Source organism: Paralichthys olivaceus, chromosome 20, assembly GCF_024713975.1.
Source record: "Paralichthys olivaceus isolate ysfri-2021 chromosome 20, ASM2471397v2, whole genome shotgun sequence".
Classification (NCBI taxonomy): domain Eukaryota; kingdom Metazoa; phylum Chordata; class Actinopteri; order Pleuronectiformes; family Paralichthyidae; genus Paralichthys; species Paralichthys olivaceus.
This window is the reverse complement of record NC_091112.1, coordinates 14,828,319-14,845,245: the sequence shown is the minus strand read 5'-3', so window position 1 is coordinate 14,845,245 and position 16,927 is coordinate 14,828,319. Positions and strand designations below refer to the sequence as shown.

The window sequence follows — 16,927 nt, the reverse complement described above, 5'->3', positions numbered from 1 at the left end:
TAATTCGACCTGTAACTGATAACGTGTGTGTTGTTTTGTTTGTTTTAGGGATAGAGAGGACCTGGACAGTCAGGGTGAAGGCAGCAGCCAACCAGACACCATCTCTCTGGCGTCCCGCACCTCTCAGAACACGCTGGATAGCGACAAGGTGAGGGTGCGCTCACACTAGTGATTGACGTTGATGTCCTAACTGCACATTGTCTGCAGGATTCTAAGCATCTTTCACATTTGGCATCAATATGCGACACTGCACCTGGTGCCTCATTTATAGCATAAAATAGAGATCTGAAAGGTGCGTATGCTACATCTCACACAAATATTGTGATATTTAAAAACAAACTTGACAGGAGAATAAGCGCACCAAAACCTTTGTATGCATGTTTCCAGGTAGATCATGATCTATAAAGGGAACATTACCTTTAGGTGTGCGGGTGCACAGTTATAAATCAGATTCTTTTCTGGCTTTTGTGCATTTATATTTAAATCCAGTGCACTGTTTTATAAAGGAGGGCCCTACTCTTAGTGATTATCCTCTTCCTCAGCTCTCTGGTGGCTGTGAGCTGACTGTGGTGATACACGACTTCATGGCCAGCAACAGCAACGAGCTGACTGTGCGCCGCGGCCAGACGGTGGAGGTTCTGGAGCGTTGTCACGACAAGCCGGACTGGTGCCTGGTCAGGACCACAGACCGCTCCCCGGCCCAGGAGGGCTTGGTTCCCTGCGCTATGCTCTGTATCGCCCATTCCAGGTCCTCCATGGAGATGGAGGGCATCTTCAACCACAAAGGTCAGAGCTGTATGTGGTCTGAAGAGTTTGACGGCGTGTCTGTTATTGAGGAGAGAGGATGGGCTGGAAAAAAGCTTTGACACTTTGTGGATATCTGCATCATAAGAAAAACAAATATCTTAATGATTGTGTGGCTTCCTTTGTCACAGACACTCTGTCAGTGTGCAGCAATGACTCCATCATGCCAGGGTCGTCCGCCACACTTCAGCCTGGTCACGGCATTGGCTCTCACACCTCACCAGGGCCCAAACGACCAGGTATGATCCCCCTATCATTTTTAAAAGATCCCAACACCCAGCTTTATCAACTCAAAGACACAGCTACATCAGATTTTAGTTGTCTTCAAAATTGTTTCGTTTATACTGTGACTAAAGTAGTTTCTTTGGCCAGAGTTTTATTGTAAGTACTTATACAGTACTTCTTAAGCAGCTAACCAAATTCCCACTCAGCTACTGTGTACTGATGGAACTCATGATGAATTGAAAAGTAGATGATATTTTTCAAATAAAAGGTACATTTCTGTCGGTTTACCTTCAACTGTTACTGTTCAGTGTGGTTTTAGAAATGATGCTCCATAGTGCAGCAAACTCATTGAGGTGTGTTTGATTTGTTGCCAAGGTAACACCCTGCGGAAGTGGCTCACCAGCCCAGTGCGTCGGCTAAGCAGCGGCAAGGCAGATGGCCACGTGAAGAAGCTGGCTCACAAGCACAAGAAGAGCCGCGATGTGAGGAAGAGCGGGGAGATGACAATGGGCTCGCAGAAAGACTCCGACGACAGCGCCGCTACACCTCAGGATGAGACTGTGGAGGAGGTGGGTTGAATACGCCTCTGTCCAGTCAACAGTTCCTCTGCACTTCTGTGAAGCTTTATTTAATCTCTAAACCATGTGTGTTGCAGAGGGTTCGTAACGAGGGCCTGTCGAGCGGCACATTGTCCAAGTCCAGTTCTTCAGGCATGCAGAGCTGCGGCGAGGAGGAGGGCGAGGAAGGTGCCGACTCTGTGCCACTGCCTCCACCTATGGCCATCCAACAGCACAGCCTGCTGCAGCCAGACTCACAGGACGACAAGGTGAGCAGAGGGAGGACGTTACCACTGGGACACATGTGAGGGGTCAGAGAGAGGAGACAGAGGAGGAGGGAAGAAGAACCAGAGGAGTCAGAGGGAGAAGTTAGGACATAAATAAGTGTTTGCTTCTGTAGAAGCATTATCAGCATGTCCACTCGCTCACAGTGAATCCTCTGGAGCATCTGCTGCCATGATCTCTTATGAGCTCAATCAGATATTATCCAGAGTTTTTCCTCAGGTCTGGCTGGAGAAACTGCCGATTAAGTTCAGAACCTCTCAATCATAAATTTGCGTCCTCAGATAAAGCCACTCCGGCTAATTTCAGATTATCCTGAGTGAATTGCAGGTCTGAAAGCATCTTCAGATAAACATTCACTTTCTATACATAACGAGGTTACACAAAAAAAAGTGATTTCTTATTATTATTGTTCTTGTAACTAAACCAAAACTTCAAATTCATATTCGGACCAATATTAAGGAATGTTATACTGAGGAATATTAAGGTGAGCAGGTTAACGACGGCTATCTTTCTTTTCCCTCTAATTGAAACACTATCTGCGTTGAAGATAAATCCAGAACTTGGGCTTCTCCTCTTCCTTCTCATTACTGTTATGATTTTTAGTTCTTGAAGAAACATTTTTACTCATTATTCTTCCACTTTTCCCTAAATAAGCACATCTCCTGACACAGTTTTAAGTGACTCTTTAGTTTCTGTTATGCATAACATTTTTATCTTGGCATGTTGCATCATATTCTCTCCTCTCCTTCTAAAGCAGAAAGCACTGAAACGTTTCAGGTAGTCTTCGTCTCCTGCTCGACTAAAGCGGGACTCCTCTGACACTAATTTCTGTTTCTCTTTTGTTTTGTTTCCTGGTTGTATCGTTTGCTGTTCGCCATGCTGTAGCATTACCTTGATTTATGTCCTGTCTTTGCTTTGTCTCAGTTTCCATACCTCTCCATCTAAAATGCCCTGCTCTTCCCCCCTCTGTCTCTTCCCTCAGTCAACTCTTGGATTCTCTTTTTTTTTTTCCTCCAACTCTTCAGCTTTAACTGCTACTCACTTTCTAGTTTGAAAACAGATGAAGCACGCAGCTTTTTGTAGACTTTCTTCTTTTTAAACTACACCTCTCTGTCCCCTAAAAGTCACTCTACCTGACTTTTGTATTTTTCTCAACTTTTAAACATAACTGCATTTCTTTAGTGCAGTTTTTTTCCTTCCATCTTTTTTAGTTTCACTTGTTTCGACTTTTCTGTGACAGGAAAATGTATATAAAGAGAGGATGCATGTAGCTCTTACTCTAAACAGATGAGTATTTTTCTGGCTTTAATGCTAACATGCCTTTATTTGTGCCAAGTTTTATACATTTCGAAGAATTTGAAAAACTCCATAATGCCTGGCAAGAAAATCGCAGGACTGCAGCTTTTTTTCCTGCATGTTTATCACACATTTGATGGGAGGAGGTTGGTAAGTGAACTTTAAAGGAAACAAACAAGAGTCGGTAAGATTCCCCAAGTCGGCTGATCAGGCACCTCCCCTGGATAATAATCTGAGTACGAGCCCACACTGAGGTGAAAATTCAAAAACGCCCTCCTGTTCCCATCATCCCCCGACCCCTCACGTCCCCCCTCGTCACCTACTCGTCCTCATCTCCCTTTTACCCTCTGTGCGTTAACCTCATTACCCATGCAAGTAATTGGAATCTCTAAACGCTGGCGAGGCCAGAAGGGCACACAGCCTCACCCAGAAAACCTAATTGGAGAAAGTCTTGAAGCACAGCACAGCAAGGGTGAGAGTCTCCTGAACTATATATATACATACATACTTCACACACACACACCTCTGTCATTCTCGCTCTGTTAGCATCCTTTCTTTATTTCAAAGGCTCTTCATCATCACCATCACCACCTGAGAAAGCAACGGAAACATCCTCCATTCAGTCATCACTTTTTCTTTCTTCCTGACCTTCCACCTCTCCCCATCACCATTTTCTCACATATCTTTTTCTTCAGCTTCATTTCGCACACTAAACCTTCAGCCTCATGTTATTAACTTTGTCACTGACAGCTTTTTAAAAATTCATATATTTTTTATTTTCACTGTCTTTAACCTTCAGCTTTAAACCCCTGGGTCTGGGGTCTCAGTAACTGTGTGGACGTCTCTGTGGATTTACAGCAGAGAGCTTTTAACGAACATTTTCACCAAGTCATCCCTCGAGCTGATAACTGAACTTAAACATTCAGTTATAATCAAATAACTTATTAAGAAATAAGCTACTAACAATCCTAACCAAAACTTTAGCATGGCCTTTAACCATTATGATAATAAACTATTTCTTTTGCTTTTCATCCGTGGACTGTTATATTCATGAATTGGTTAAGTCTAAAAGTTTTCACATGTATTATAAAAACTATTTATCGTCTGTTTTGAGATGAAGAATTTGCTGTTTTAAACATCTAATCAATTCATAGAGCTCTTTAAATAATGAAGTTATTGATTAGTATTCATTCTAAACTACAGTCTGGTAACTTTTGTCGCCACCATTTTCTCTGTAGAAGTTGTGATGACAGGAGTCAAAGAGCAGGATTAGCATTAGCGGGAAAAGGTCGTTGTGCTGCATGGATTGTTGAGCTCTAATGTCTCATTTCTCCATTTTCGTCTCAGACCTCTTCTCGTCTGTCGGTGCGTCCGTCCAGTTCGGAGACGCCCAGTGCGGCTGAGTTGGTGAGCGCCATTGAGGAGTTGGTCAAAAGCAAGATGGTAGGATAACACCCATGACATCCTGAATTTCTCAAGTTAGTGGCATTCAGAAGGCCTCACTGCAGATAAACTTTAAAAAGGCTTAAAAACTTTAGTGACCTGCAGTAATTGAGCCACAGCAAGTAAAGACCTGACCACCGAACCCTGCCAATGCTGGTTGCCTTTTTATTCAGAATTTAGTAAAATTGAACATATCACTTGTTCAAATCGCACCAAATTTGACACTGCTCTTTCTTGGACCTCTAACAATACTTTCGCTTTGCCCCAGAAAGCAAACGTTTTATTTGCCTCCTCGCTCGGACAAAGATTCACCTAGGTCCAAGGTTCACCTCTGAAATATTTGTGTACCTGGTGCAGGCTCTGGAGGACAGACCCAGCTCTCTGTCAGTGGAACAAGGAGACAGCAGCTCGCCCTCCTTCAACCCGTCTGACAACTCCCTCCTCTCCTCCTCCTCCCCCATGGAAGAGATGGATGAACGCAGGACCAGCATCCTCAAGAAAAGACAGTACGTCTGCTTCCTCCTACATATTGCAGAGTGATGATTAGGGAGTTTTCATTTGTAAAAGTTTGCAATCTCGTTTTTTCCCTGTCTGTGCTGCAGTCACATTCTGCTGGATTTGGTGGAGACAGAGAGAGATTATGTCAGGGACCTTGGTCTGGTGGTGGAGGTGAGCTGATGCTTTATAGACAGTGGACCTGCCTAATTACCTACACAATATCTGAATATTTTTTGCTTTTCGAGTGCTGTGTGTGCTGTAGCTCTCTGTAAGAAATGAGTAATCATGTGTGTCTCTGTCACAAGGGCTACATGAGTCGGATGAAGGAGGAGGGCGTCCCTGATGATATGAAAGGGAAAGACAAAATTGTGTTTGGCAACATCCACCAGATCTACGACTGGCACAAAGAGTACGTGGTGCAAGTGTACAGATGATAGAGAGCTTTCTCAGATCACAGTCACTCACACAGAAGCTCACCTCTTCTCTTTCCTCTCCCCGTCTATCTCAGTTTCTTCCTCGGGGAGTTGGAGAAATGTTTGGAGGACCCTGACAGACTGGGACCACTCTTTCTCAAACAGGTCAGTCCACAGTGAAATTCCAGCCTCTGCTTTACTTACAGACTTTTGGTCCTGTTGTAATTTCCTGCGCTCTTTATATCCAGGAACGGAGACTCAACATGTACGTGGTGTACTGTCAGAACAAGCCCAAGTCAGAGCACATCGTGTCAGAGTACATCGACACCTACTTTGAGGTATGAGCTCATTATGGTTAACATTTTACCAGACGCTGCACATTTCCATCCAGCTGAGTCTCTGAAGTAACTTGTGACTCTGTAGGACCTGAAGCAGCGGCTGGGACACAGGCTGCAGATCACAGACCTGCTCATCAAGCCAGTCCAGAGGATCATGAAGTACCAGCTGCTGCTCAAGGTAAGTGTGTAACAATAACTGCTCAGCAATCTGCGGGCTCACCTGTTAGATTTCCGCCCAAGTGAGGCAGCAGAGGAGGCACCACAGACGAGCTGAGCAACGCCAAGTATTCATCCTCATCTGACTTGTGCGGTGGGAGTATCAAATATAGTCAAATGGAATGTGTCTAATTTCATTCATTCAAACCAGATTTCACAAATCAGCTACCTAATGTCTATACGGATGTCAAAAAAAGTTAATTATCGAGTTTATATTAAGGTGCACATCTTTTCTTTTCTGTTGTAGGACTTTCTGAAACACTCTAAAAAGACTGGACTGGAGTCTATGGAGCTGGAGGTGAGAGAAGAGAAATATCTTGAAACTCTTTTAAAATAATTAAAGTCAAGTAAAAATCATGTTCAGGAACCTCATCAACCCTCTGGTTGTTTCTGTGTCTTACAGAAAGCCGTGGAGGTCATGTGCATTGTGCCAAAGAAGTGTAATGACATGATGAATGTTGGACGGCTTCAGGAATTTGACGTAAGAAATTACATTAAATTGAGATAGAAATTAATGCTACACGCTAATACAGCCTTCATGCAGTAACCCAGACTTAATTTGCTGCATCCTGCATCTAATCTTTTCATCTTGCTCATCTGTCTCCAGGGGAAGATCGTAGCGCAGGGACGTCTTCTGCTGCAGGACACGTTCATGGTCTCTGACCCAGAGGGGAGTCTGATTGGCCGGATGAAGGAGAGGAGAGTCTTCCTCTTTGAGCAGCTGGTCATCTTCAGTGAGCCCCTTGACAAGAAGAAAGGTTTCTCCTTGCCTGGCTTTCTCTACAAGAACAGCATTAAGGTAATGGCTCTCTGATGTGCAAATCAGACTACAGACAGAGTGTGAAACATCAGTGGGCACGTCACCACTTCATGCATCGTCATCTCGTTCTGATTGGGTGGAGTTGTTGCAGAGATTTCCGGCAGGTTGGGAATCTGATCAGAGTCCGCGAGGCGTCTGTGAGCCTCTGTAATAGCGATTGGCGACTGCTGATCTAGCGCTAATCGGGGGCTTTTGTCAGCAACTTGCAAAACACATCTCAGACTGGCAAATCAAGCTTAAAGTCCTGTAGTGTGAACTGGGCTTAAGGATGTAGGACTCAGTCACCAAGCTCTCAGAGTTTACTGCTCCCTCTTGTGGAAAAACTCAGGATTTAATCAGCATGTGAAAATGATTCAAAGTTTTAAAAACTTGCATAAAATAATAAGAAAATAATTCTCATGTTATGTAACATTAAAATAATCTTGATTGTTTTATTTTAGTCCTGATTTTAAGCCTTAGACTTTTCAGCTGCATTACAACTTGTCCAATCACACAATGAGTATTCATAGATCCATCTTACGAGTATAGGGGTTCACAATTTTTCTTTTATTTACAGTGAATAATGTTCCATGCAGGGTCTCAGTGTTACAAAGACAGACAGTATGTGTGTTTTATTCTGAGCTTGGGAACTAAACTAATGACCAAGAAATACATTTAATTACAGTGTTTTAATATAGACTGCATGAAGTCTAGTTAGAACTGACTCATGAGTTCATGTCTTTTCAGGGTTAAACTCAGGGCCCTGATTTCTCACACAAACACTAGGTAGTGAACTCTTGTTGCCAGTTTATACTGATAGCAGCAAATTTCCTCCTACCTTGTCTGCCTATGGTGAAGTGCTCATAACGTTATTGTTCCTACTCAGTAGTATAGATCAGCCATAAGATACTAATCTATATCATATTCAGACAATTCAGAAAGAGAAATGCCACTAATATATTTAATAGCACAATGAAATCTCAGTAATCATTTCATACTTCTCTCGTGTTTCTGTTTTTCTCTGCAGGTCAGCTGTTTGGGTCTTGAGGACAATGTGGAGAGCGATCCCTGTAAGTTCATTCTCACGTCTCGGTCGACCAACGGCACCGTAGAGTCTTTTGTGCTTCACTCCGCGCATGCAGGAGTGCGTGAGGTCTGGACCCTTCAGATCAGCCAGATACTCGAGAGCCAACGCAACTTCCTCAATGGTACGCTGACAAACACTTATTAACACATGTTAATTGTTGGATATATGTTTGTACGTGTCTCTTTTGAACCTCATCACATCTCTGACTTCACCAATAGAGTATCAGAGGAACCATGTAGGGGCCAGTGGTGGCTCGTGTGTGCCCAACATGGGAGCTCCAGGTGGATGTTCCAGTGGGTCTAGTGCGCCTCCTGGAGTTGGAAGCTCCCAGGGTAGTTCCACCCCTTCAGGACCCCAGGGTGGCTCTCGTCGGCCCTCCAGAATCCCCCAGCCTTCCCGCCTGCCCCAACCCCTACGCCACCACCCCGGGGCCGACCCCGATGGCCCCAACAAGATGTCAGGTATGAGCATCTTTACGTTTCTGTGAAATTTGTTTTCTGAGGCAAAAATGACAGATGTGACTGAAGTGTAAGTTTTCTTCGCTTATGGTCCAGGTTCTTCCCCTCGTCTTGTCCCTCCTCCCCTTCTCCCTCCAGGGGTTAGCCAACAGGGCAAGCGCCCTAGCCAGACCCCCGAGGAGCAAGCACAGACTCCCACTCCTGCCAGCGTTGTAGCCCCTATTCCCCGTGCCACAGTTGGACCCTTGCCATCAACACCCACTTCAAAACCACGGCCTGGAGCCGTGGCTCCTATCGCCTCCCCACTGGCCACTCCCAGCTTTAGCAAAGACATCCTCCCTCCTCCCCCTCCCAGCCCCGGCCAGAAGTCCGGATCCGGATTCTGGAACTCTATGCCAGGCTCTCCAGCCAGCCGGCCTGGCTCGTTCACCTTCCCTGGGGAGGTAGGAGAGAGTCCAGTACGCCAGAATTCGAACCAGATCCAGACTGGCTCTGGATCTGGTAGCCAAACACACAGGCACTCCACACACAGCAAGGAGGCAGACCGCATGAGCACATGCTCGTCTGCCAGCGAGCAGTCCATCCAGTCCACCCAGAGTAACGGGGTAAGACCACTACCTGCTGCACAGTGCTACTCCAACTAACACTGAGGCAGAGGGAGGCCTGGTCTGTCTTCTCTGTCCACTGTCTCCTGTTCTGCTGCAGCCAGCGCTACTAATCTGTCCCCTACTACGCATCTCTGACAACCTTCACTGCTCTTCAACATCATCCTCTCTAGCAACAGTTTGTCAACATGTTTTCAGGTCCTCTCTAATGGAACTTGTTCAGCTCTTCAGTGACTCCTTTTCAAGGCTGTCTCTAGATTTCTGACTTCTAACAAAGCTTATACTAACACCTGACTTCCTCTTGGCCGTCCTTCACCTCCTGCTGTCTTCATGGTTACTCAGATCTACTTTTCTGCAACTAACCTTCAACGTAACGTTTGTGATACACAGACAAACGTACTCGACCAAGATTCTGTCATACAACCTAACGTTCCTCCTCTCGTCTTTGCCTGGAGCTGCAAAGCAAAGACGAATGAAATGGAAACCATCTTCTTCTTCCTGCCTTCCTTCATCCAGTTTACTTTTTCAAGAAGAGAAAATTTTGATCACTGTTTTATCTTTCTTGCGCTTCCATCTAATCCTTTCTGAAGACTGTGTTCAGTGGCTACTAAACTATTAAATCCTCTTTGTTTTTCCACTTTTATCTTGTTTCTATTTTTCTCACTTTATCTCACCAAAACTAGTTTAATGTTTCTCTTGAATTTCATTCCACAGTTTGAAAATATCTGATGTTATCATAAACCTGGAAAAGATTTACCTGTATTGAACAATATTAATTGATACTGACTGTTTCCCATGTTTCCATCCTGTGGTGCAGAGTGAAAGTAGCAGCAGCAGTAGCGTATCCACCATGTTGGTGACCCAGGACTACATGGCTGTGAAGGAGGATGAGATCAGCGTCATTCAGAGCGAGGTCGTCCAGATCTTGGCCAGCAACCAGCAAAACATGTTTTTGGTGTTCAGGGCGGCCACCGAGCAAGGCCCCGCTGCCGAGGGCTGGATCCCCGGATTTGTGCTGGGACACACCTCGGCCATCGTCCCTGATTGTCCCGAGGGATCCATCAAGTAAGAGATCAGAACAAAATTTAAGTTATCATTATTTTTATAGTCTCAGCTTTATCTTTATCTAGAGCATTTTCACACCTGAAAGTCCAGACTAAGGTCTGAACCAAGGTTCATGTCTCTGTTATTTTGTTAGCATTCAATCTGGTTAGTTTTGGTTTCATTGCAATTTACAGAGCAGACTAAAGACTAGAGACATATGTCCTGTTGTCATCACGTATGTGGACTGCGTCTGTCTACATAACCTTGACATTGACTAGTTTGTAGATGAGCGTGTGTCGGGCGTGGGCATGTTGTCAATTTTTTATCCACCAACCTTTTTCAATAAAGTGCATTAAAAAAGGAGTCTGAGGATGGAGAAAATGAATGAACCTGTTCATTTTAATTTCGCTGTCACCAACAGCATATAATAAGGTGTCTCAACTTCCTGCAATTTGTCAGAATGTCCCCAAAAAACAGTTTCACATTGCAAACAAACCAAGCCATGGTTCATTTTGATTTGGTCAAAGACCATCTGGTTGATCCAAATCCTGATCGTTGGTGTATTATAGGTTTGAAGGCTGTACAGTTACAATGTGTCCGACAGTATTCTGTCATTAACCTACTTGTTAAACTGAACCTTTTGATCTGACTTGAGTCCTCTGTTGTTCCAGCAGGAAGTCTTCATCGTGGCACACGTCCCTGCGCATTCGTAAAAAATCTGAGAAGAAGGAGACAAAGAAAGAGACCAAGCTGGAAAACGGTTACAGGAAGTCCAGAGATGGCCTGGCCAATAAGGTTTCTGTAAAGGTGAGTTTATCTGGTACTGCTTTCACATCATGCTTCTGCTCCACAGTGTCGCTCATGCTTTGTTTTCTCTTTTCAGCTTCTAAATCCAAACTACATCTATGATGGTAAGTGTGAACTTTGTGTGTCTGTTCATTCAAACATAAAATAAATTTAATAGTATCAAAGGCGCTTTTAACAGTTAAATTCTGAAAAATCATCTCAGCATTTGACAGGATTTTAACTCACATATTTTTTCCCTCCTTCAGTTCCCCCGGAGTTCCTTGTACCTCTTAGTGATGTGACCTGCGACAGTGGTGAGAGCGTCACCCTTAGGTGCAAGGTCTGTGGTCGACCCCGGGCCGCTGTCACCTGGAAGGGACCCAACCAGAGCAACCTCACCAACAATGGACACTTCAGCATCACCTACAGGTAAGAAACCACCATCTCGTTTTGACAAAGCTCCATCACACTGCAGAGTAGATTTTCTTTTGGATGCTGTTTGTTGAAAATCAGACGTAGATGAACGTGTGTGTTTCTTTCAGTGATACGGGTGAAGCTACACTGAGGATTATTGGTGTAGCCTCTGACGATGATGGCGTTTACACTTGTGTTGCCACAAATGAGCTGGGCAGTGTGACATCCGCCGCCAGCCTCAGAGTGTTAGGTAAGAGCACAGAGTCAGTTCTGCCTTTGAGATGTGATGATGTTGCTGCTACAGACAGACATGAATTGATGGATTGTGGTGTTTGTCTCAGCTGTGTCCACTGATGGGATCAGAGTGAGCTGGAAGGACAACTTTGAGTCTCACTACACTGAAGTGGTTGAACTGGGAAGGTAATATCTACTGTATTTCAAATATTGTTTTCAAATAAGCAAGGATTTTCTTAAAAATGGAGCACACAACTTTTATGAGAAAGCGTCCTATCTGATTGATTTAACTTTCAGATTGTGTAATGCTTTCACTTAAAACCCTGCTCTCACACTTAATTATACTCTGCTTGTGCTTTTATTTCCAGTGCTCCAGCTTCAGCTCTCCTCATGCCTCTTCTGAGTGTGCAAAAAAATCTGTTCTTGTGAAACAAGTCTGTCAAAATGACCCAGCCAATGGAATGCCAGATGACGAATGATATGCCTAACCCTTGTTTTGGTTTCTTGCATTAAGTGCTGTTCCCTTAAATTACAGACCTTTTCTCTTGTCTACACTACACCTGGCTTTCTATTGGTTGGATAATTTTGACAGGCTTGTTGCACAAAAAAGTCAGAGAGCAGAGGAGAAATCCCAGAGTGAAATGAGCTGAAGCTGGAGCACAAGCAGGGAGTATTTGAGTGTGAGCAGAGACTTTGAAACCACACGCTTGAATAAAGACAAGGGGAAAAAAAACATTTAGTCTTTGATATTAACATGACAAGCATAGCTACTGTGTGATGCACACTGCCTGACTACTGAATGTCCCATCCTCTGTTTCTCACCACCAGGGGTCGTTTCTCCGTTGTCAAGCGTTGTGACCATCAGGGAACCAAACGTACGGTGGCGGTGAAACAAGTGAACAAGAAATTAATGAGGAGGGATCGGGTGACTCAGGAACTCAATCTGCTCCAGAGGCTCCAGCACCCCCACATAGTCAGTCTGATAGACACGTATGAAACCCCCAGCAGCTACGTGCTGGTCCTGGAGATGTGAGTACAGTCAAGAAAAAGAAAAAAAAATGTGTAGCTCATTAACTTGATGAGAATAATGGTCTCTCAAAACAACGCACATGCAAGAGTGAAAGCACAGATACTGAAGGACACAGAAGAATACTTAAAAACATACAAACAGAGGAAATAGTATGGACTACTATATGGAGAAGCAGAGAGTCCACTAAGCTTTATGCACCTCACCCTGTAACAAGTCTTATTATTTCCTTTGAGGTAATAAAGAGGCCATTTATGTTTCTAATGTGAAGCCACTTTCTCCAAATAATGTCTGCTTGCTCAAACATTTGTCTTTCTCAGAGAAGATGTATCTGGGTCATGACATTGAGTGCTTAATGTTATGACTAATCACAGAAACTAAGGGTCTGTGCTCGACCTTGGTTGCTATGGTAACTGCCAATGTGGATGGGGCAGCTGAACAACCTCCACAGGTCATCGTAAGCAGAGAGAAAATTAAAACAGTACATAGACATTAAAAGACATAATATTTAAAGGAAAAGGAGCAAATTAAAATCTTAACAGTGGTACATGGAGTCTGATACTTATCCCAGCCCTTCACTCTGCAGAGCATCCTGCATCACTTCGTTTTAACAGTTAGTTCTCGTTCACTCTGTCACGACCTTACAAGTCACCGTGGGTACGTTTTGATGATGATCTTTCATTTGATGCTGTACTATGTGTGTGTTTCAGGGCTGACCAAGGTCGTCTGCTGGACTACATAGTGAGCTGGGGGAATCTGACGGAGGAGAAAGTATCCCGCTACCTTCGGGACATTTTAGAAGCTTTACACTACCTGCACAACTGCAGGATAGCCCACCTGGATGTAAAAGTAAGAACTTGGACCATGACATGCTCCAACTGCAAGACTGTATTAAATGAACTATTCAGCATTATTTTAAATATACTTATTTTCTTTCTTGCTGAGAATTAGATCAATACCACAATTTTTTTGCAACAATTTTGAAGCTGCAGCCTGTTAGCTTAAAAAAAGATTATAATCAGACACATTCCCTAATAAAACCACAAATTGTCCCTTTATGAGGATTGAAGTAGAATGTTATTCAGTAGAGCGAATAACTCCACCAAGGCCCAACAGTCCCACTAAATTCAATCAAGCTGCACTAAATTACACACACTCAGAGATTTCAGTTCCCTAAATATGCCAGATTGTTTTCATTAATATCAAAGAATGATTCCCTGGGAAATAGTAAAAAAAAAACAAAAAAACATCCACAATGTTAAAGTAAGTAAAACAATTCCTGGATCCTCCCCCTGATCCAGATCTGTGCATGTCTAATCAAACCATCTGATATATAACAGTCAGATATGAGTGGTATCAATGTTCCCGTCTAATTCTTGGCTGAAAAGCAAATAATCACGTGGCGAACAGAACTACTTTCATGTTTGGTTTATCTGAAGAGTCATCTTTCCCTATTTAATATAAACTCTTCAAACTTCAGACTGATGTTGCACCTGAAGAAATAAGTGGATTTACTCATAGTAAAAGAGCTGACTGATGGGTTGGGCCCAGTAATCAATTAAATGGAGATACCTGACTTTTTCTTTGCCCCTCCTCCAGCCGGAGAACTTGCTGGTGACTCACAGCTCCAGCGGCCAGCCAACGGTCAAACTCATAGACTTCGGTGACGCCGTGCAGCTAAACAGTGCCCACTATGTGCACCCCCTGCTGGGCAGCCCTGAGTTTGCCTCCCCAGAGTTGGTCCTTGGAGAGCCAGTATCGCTGACCTCTGACCTGTGGAGCCTGGGCGTCGTGACGTACGTGCTGCTGAGCGGTGCCTCCCCTTTCCTCGATGAGAGTGCAGAGGAGACCTGCCTGAACATCTGCCGGCTGGACTTCAGCTTCCCCAGGGATTACTTCCAGGGCGTCAGCCAGGCGGCCCGGGACTTTGTGTGCCTGCTTCTGAGGACCGACCCCAGCAGGAGGTGTCCGGCCGGGCTCTGCCTACAGGAGCCATGGCTGCAGGCTGGTCTGGCTGACGGCCGAGCTAGAGCCGAGGGCTGCCTGGACACCTCCCGCCTCATCTCCTTCATAGACAGGAGGAAACATCAGACTGACGCACGGCCCATCGGAGGCGTCAGGAGCTTCATCCAGAGTCGCCTTCAGCCCCGAGTGTGAGACCTGAGAAAGGATTCACAAATCTCAACCAACTCCCTCACAGCGCCTCACCGGTTTGACCAGAGCACAGGAGAAACTAGACACACTTGTGTTTGTCGTCCGACGCTGAGACCACAGGGGCTGCAGATTCCTTTGGAACTGAGCATCTCGATTGTCTAGATGTAAAAGGAGGAGAAACCATGAATGCTGATCTTATCCTGTTTCACAGAATGTTGATTTACTCGAGTCCTGTTGTCCTCTTCTCAATTAATGTGAGACCTGTTGAGGTCTCAAGCCAATCAGAGCCCTAGAGAACAGAGTTTTCACTTCCCAGGTAAATTAATGTACCCCTTGTCTACTGCTGCTTGCTGGATTCAACTCAAAACAGATTTTGTAATTAAGTGATCAAAAATGTAAAAAAAAAAAAAAAAAAACTTTATGGAGGTAATTTATTTTCCTTTGCGAGAGTTAAAGCTGATCAGAAGAGCCAGTTGATCGAGCCTTGACACCACTGCACAAGCGCAGAGCTTTCAGGAGAAAGCGATGCCGACAGAGCGAGTGTTAGCGCTGAGAGCAAGCCGCCCTCCCTCTGGTGGAGAGAGAGCGACACGGACATGGTGCGATTTTGCTCTTTTACACTAAACTGTAACTCAAAGACATTTTAGGAGCAGCCCTTTCTTATAGAAACTATGTATACAAAGGAAAAGTACCGTCTCTACGTTTCCACAAAAAAAAAAAAAAAAAATCAGTTGTAGAAAATGCAAATCAGTTGAAAGTTGCTGTGCTACTTGGACTCTAGACAGTGAGCGAGCTTCTTGACTTTACTGAGACATTTATACGTGCGATCAGAGCTCTTTGATGGCTGCGCTTACATAACGTACCTAATCTAAGATACCATGATGACCATGTTGCGAGTAACAATGCTGCACTGTCCAATCTGAGAAGAAACACTAGACATCATCGTTTGCTTTTCCTAGAACAAACTTGTGTTGCGCAGATGTGAGATGTTTAAGCCTTACCTTGTAAATAGATGTCTGCCTTCTTTCTACTCACATTCACAGTGTGAGTGAGCGTCGGAGGTGGTCGTCGGGTAGATGGGGAGTGAATGTGGAGGCAGAGGAAGACAAATTACTGTAAATGCACTCATTGTATGTTATGTTTGATTATCATGTGCAATGTTGCGGCTTTAACATTTTATGCAACTATTTATGAAGACATCTGTTGTATCTGTAATAAATCTAGAGAAAAGCATGTACTTGGTACTGCAAGCACTGCTGGTAGTTTGTGTTTATTTGGTCTTTGAACGTGACGACTTCCAGGCAAAAGGTCAAAGGTCACCATCTAAAATCATCATGGGCTAATCAAAATGTATCATCTAACACTTTTTCTACTGTACGCCTCTGTAGTATTGGTACACCAAAGTTACTCTAGCTTTATAGTACTTAGCAAAAAAAAATGTTTGAATGTGATTATGCATCACTTGAGTGAGGTCATCTATGATCATGTGAAATGATTGTTTACAGGAGCAGGGCAGACGTGGGGTTAAAGAAAACATCGACTCCTTTGATTCGGAGCAGGAGCTGAATGGATCATTTGCTAAATGGTGTTTGTAACTTTATGTACAGATACTTGTTGCTAAAATATTTTATTCCATCAATTTCTGTTCTAATATAAGAAAAACTAAAAACCGTGATCAGCAGATGAATTTTGGTGAGATGTAGTTTGATAACCATGGTACAATTTCCAGACTATAATTTAATCCAGAGTGAGGAGGTGTCACATTGAAATGGATTCTACCAGGAACACAAGTCTTCTGTTACCTTCCTATTTATTTTAAAGGCGTGCACAGACAATTAGAAACAAAAAAACTTGGACTGGATACCTCAGTTTAGAGTTTTGTTCTGTTATTTCATCGTTTGTCTTGTTTTGTTTCAGTTTCATGAATTACATGTTTGTTATTTGTTTGTTTCTAGTTTCATAAATTACACGTTTATTCGTTTTTATGTTTTTTATCTTTGCATGTATATTTCTTTGTACAGTTCATACATATTTTCTCGTGTAAATATTGTCATTTTGCCATCAGTTATTTGAAAATTAAACATAATGAACACATGTACGCTGTTTGACACTTTGTTTCCTCAAGTCTTATTTACGATTTCCTCTTTAGTGTTTGTTCACTGTCTAAGAGGGGGAAAAAGAAGCTATTTACCACACAGAGTTTATTAAAGCTCAAAGAGAGAGTTCTAACAAACATTAAGCTGA

General features: G+C 43.6%; 1 protein-coding gene across 8 annotated transcripts in view; it reads left to right on the top strand.

The window, feature by feature from the left end:
- Positions 1 to 16,777, top strand: part of LOC109631773 (triple functional domain protein) — a 76,451-nt gene extending 59,674 nt beyond the window's left edge. For 4 of the 8 annotated variants that reach the window (XM_069515790.1, XM_069515793.1, XM_069515795.1 and 1 more), the window contains 27 exons: positions 49 to 148; positions 543 to 786; positions 936 to 1,043; positions 1,405 to 1,598; positions 1,685 to 1,855; positions 4,515 to 4,610; positions 4,968 to 5,116; positions 5,213 to 5,279; positions 5,414 to 5,517; positions 5,617 to 5,686; positions 5,770 to 5,859; positions 5,945 to 6,037; positions 6,323 to 6,373; positions 6,479 to 6,556; positions 6,683 to 6,874; positions 7,902 to 8,082; positions 8,180 to 8,422; positions 8,516 to 9,024; positions 9,842 to 10,089; positions 10,740 to 10,875; positions 10,952 to 10,979; positions 11,121 to 11,283; positions 11,397 to 11,518; positions 11,610 to 11,688; positions 12,331 to 12,531; positions 13,240 to 13,378; positions 14,129 to 16,777. In XM_069515790.1, the coding sequence (XP_069371891.1) occupies positions 49 to 148; positions 543 to 786; positions 936 to 1,043; positions 1,405 to 1,598; positions 1,685 to 1,855; positions 4,515 to 4,610; positions 4,968 to 5,116; positions 5,213 to 5,279; positions 5,414 to 5,517; positions 5,617 to 5,686; positions 5,770 to 5,859; positions 5,945 to 6,037; positions 6,323 to 6,373; positions 6,479 to 6,556; positions 6,683 to 6,874; positions 7,902 to 8,082; positions 8,180 to 8,422; positions 8,516 to 9,024; positions 9,842 to 10,089; positions 10,740 to 10,875; positions 10,952 to 10,979; positions 11,121 to 11,283; positions 11,397 to 11,518; positions 11,610 to 11,688; positions 12,331 to 12,531; positions 13,240 to 13,378; positions 14,129 to 14,686 (4,414 nt within the window). In that variant the 3' untranslated portion in view covers positions 14,687 to 16,777. Of the gene's footprint in view, positions 1 to 48; positions 149 to 542; positions 787 to 935; positions 1,044 to 1,404; positions 1,599 to 1,684; positions 1,856 to 4,514; positions 4,611 to 4,967; positions 5,117 to 5,212; positions 5,280 to 5,413; positions 5,518 to 5,616; positions 5,687 to 5,769; positions 5,860 to 5,944; positions 6,038 to 6,322; positions 6,374 to 6,478; positions 6,557 to 6,682; positions 6,875 to 7,901; positions 8,083 to 8,179; positions 8,423 to 8,515; positions 9,025 to 9,841; positions 10,090 to 10,739; positions 10,876 to 10,951; positions 10,980 to 11,120; positions 11,284 to 11,396; positions 11,519 to 11,609; positions 11,689 to 12,330; positions 12,532 to 13,239; positions 13,379 to 14,128 lie in introns of those variants that run through there. The other 4 variants (XM_069515797.1, XM_069515791.1, XM_069515792.1 and 1 more) reach the window with 3 other exon arrangements.
- Positions 16,778 to 16,927: the final 150 nt, after the last annotated feature.